Below are 1,532 nucleotides of genomic sequence, written 5' to 3' on the forward strand. Positions count from 1 at the left end.
CGTAACCAATCTGACAGTTATCACACACTCACACACACACTCACCACAACTCACCACACACTCACATCACTCTCTGCTCACACCACTCACACACTAACACACACAACACACACACACACACACTCAGAAACGACACTCACCACACTCTCTCTCACACACACATCCACACTCAGTAAGTGGCATGTTGTCGCAAAGCTGACTAACATGTAGCAGAATGCTGCTCCTGTGGGACTGTCAGGCCCTTTAATCACACACAACCCCCGGCACTCACACACACAACACACACACACACACATTTAAAAACATCTGCACGTGTGTGTGAGAGACACTCAGGAAGTTGTGTTAGCTCATTTGCTGGCGTTGAACTTCATATCAGTCCGTCAAATCAGAAAAAATTACACAACGCACCTTTAAAACCCAGAGCGAGAAAACAAATCACGTTATGTTTAATTTGTTGTTATAAATCCAATAAATATTTATCAGTTTATTTAAAATGAACAGTTCATTAAACAAACAAATAAAAACATTTATCCATATTTTCTGATCCAAACACCTTTTCACTGACTAAGCCCCGCCCCCTTTCTGCTCTGAGCTCCAATCACAGTTGAGCAAGCCTTGAACTATTAACTTCCCTTAATAGTTTATCAGTTTATTAATTATTTGCTTATTAATCATCTCTGTGTGTGACTGTGTAATCAGGTCATTATTAATCAATGATCCTGAATCGATCGTCATCAGGTCAAAGCAACAGTGGCTGTCCTGCTGGTTTCGAGGGAGCCAATGGAACGCAGTGTACCGGTGAGTTTCCCCCACAGAGGGCAGGTGAAAGGTCAGAAGTCACAGAGGGCAGGTGAAAGGTCAGAGGTCACAGAGGGGAGGAGTTCTCTGGTTCTGGAGACGAGTTCTTAAAAAGGTTTCAGCCGTTCGTGCTCACTCGTTTCCACAGGAGGACAGAACAGATAATAAACTGTCTGTTTACACCTGGTGTCAACATACGTATCCAGTGGCCACACTGAACCACTTATAGCCCGAAGAACACGAAGAAATACATAAATTAATTTACAACGTTAGCCGAATTTACAAGAAGGCCCAATTACTGAAGAATTTGTCGTAGACAGCATTTCATAAAGTTTATAAAGTTTCTGCTCACTCAATAACTCATAAAATTGTGTGATTTTTAAAGGGAGTCTGGGGACTTTGTCCAGAAGTAGCCTATATTAGTTACTGTTGTCTGTATTTGTAAAATTTGAGCTGTTTACTGTCAGTAAAATGTGTAAAATTACAGTAAAATCAGTTGAAACAGTGCGTCCAAACAACTAGCTGCTTAATGTTAGCAGGTAAGATGCAGTGAGTAGCCATCGGTACAGCGATGCAGCAACAAGCTGACACAATATTTGTTATAAGGAAAGAAACAACTTTATATATTTAATGTAAGGCCGAATTTACAAGAAGTTGTCGTAGACAGAGTTTCACAAAGTTTATAAAGCTTCTCCTCACTCAACAACTCTTAAAATTGTGCGATTTTTAAAGGG

At 40.5% G+C, this 1,532-nt stretch overlaps 1 protein-coding gene across 1 annotated transcript in view; it reads left to right on the plus strand.

The window, feature by feature from the left end:
- Positions 1-1,532, plus strand: part of LOC118341604 (latent-transforming growth factor beta-binding protein 2-like) — a 9,122-nt gene that overhangs the window by 7,325 nt on the left and 265 nt on the right. Inside the window, exon 6 of the mRNA XM_035679901.1 lies at positions 739-798. Within this exon, the coding sequence (XP_035535794.1) occupies positions 739-798 (60 nt within the window). The remainder of the gene's footprint in view (positions 1-738; positions 799-1,532) is intronic.

This window comes from Morone saxatilis, unplaced genomic scaffold (genome assembly GCF_004916995.1).
Source record: "Morone saxatilis isolate NCDOM2014 unplaced genomic scaffold, NCSU_SB_2.0 Contig8, whole genome shotgun sequence".
Classification (NCBI taxonomy): domain Eukaryota; kingdom Metazoa; phylum Chordata; class Actinopteri; family Moronidae; genus Morone; species Morone saxatilis.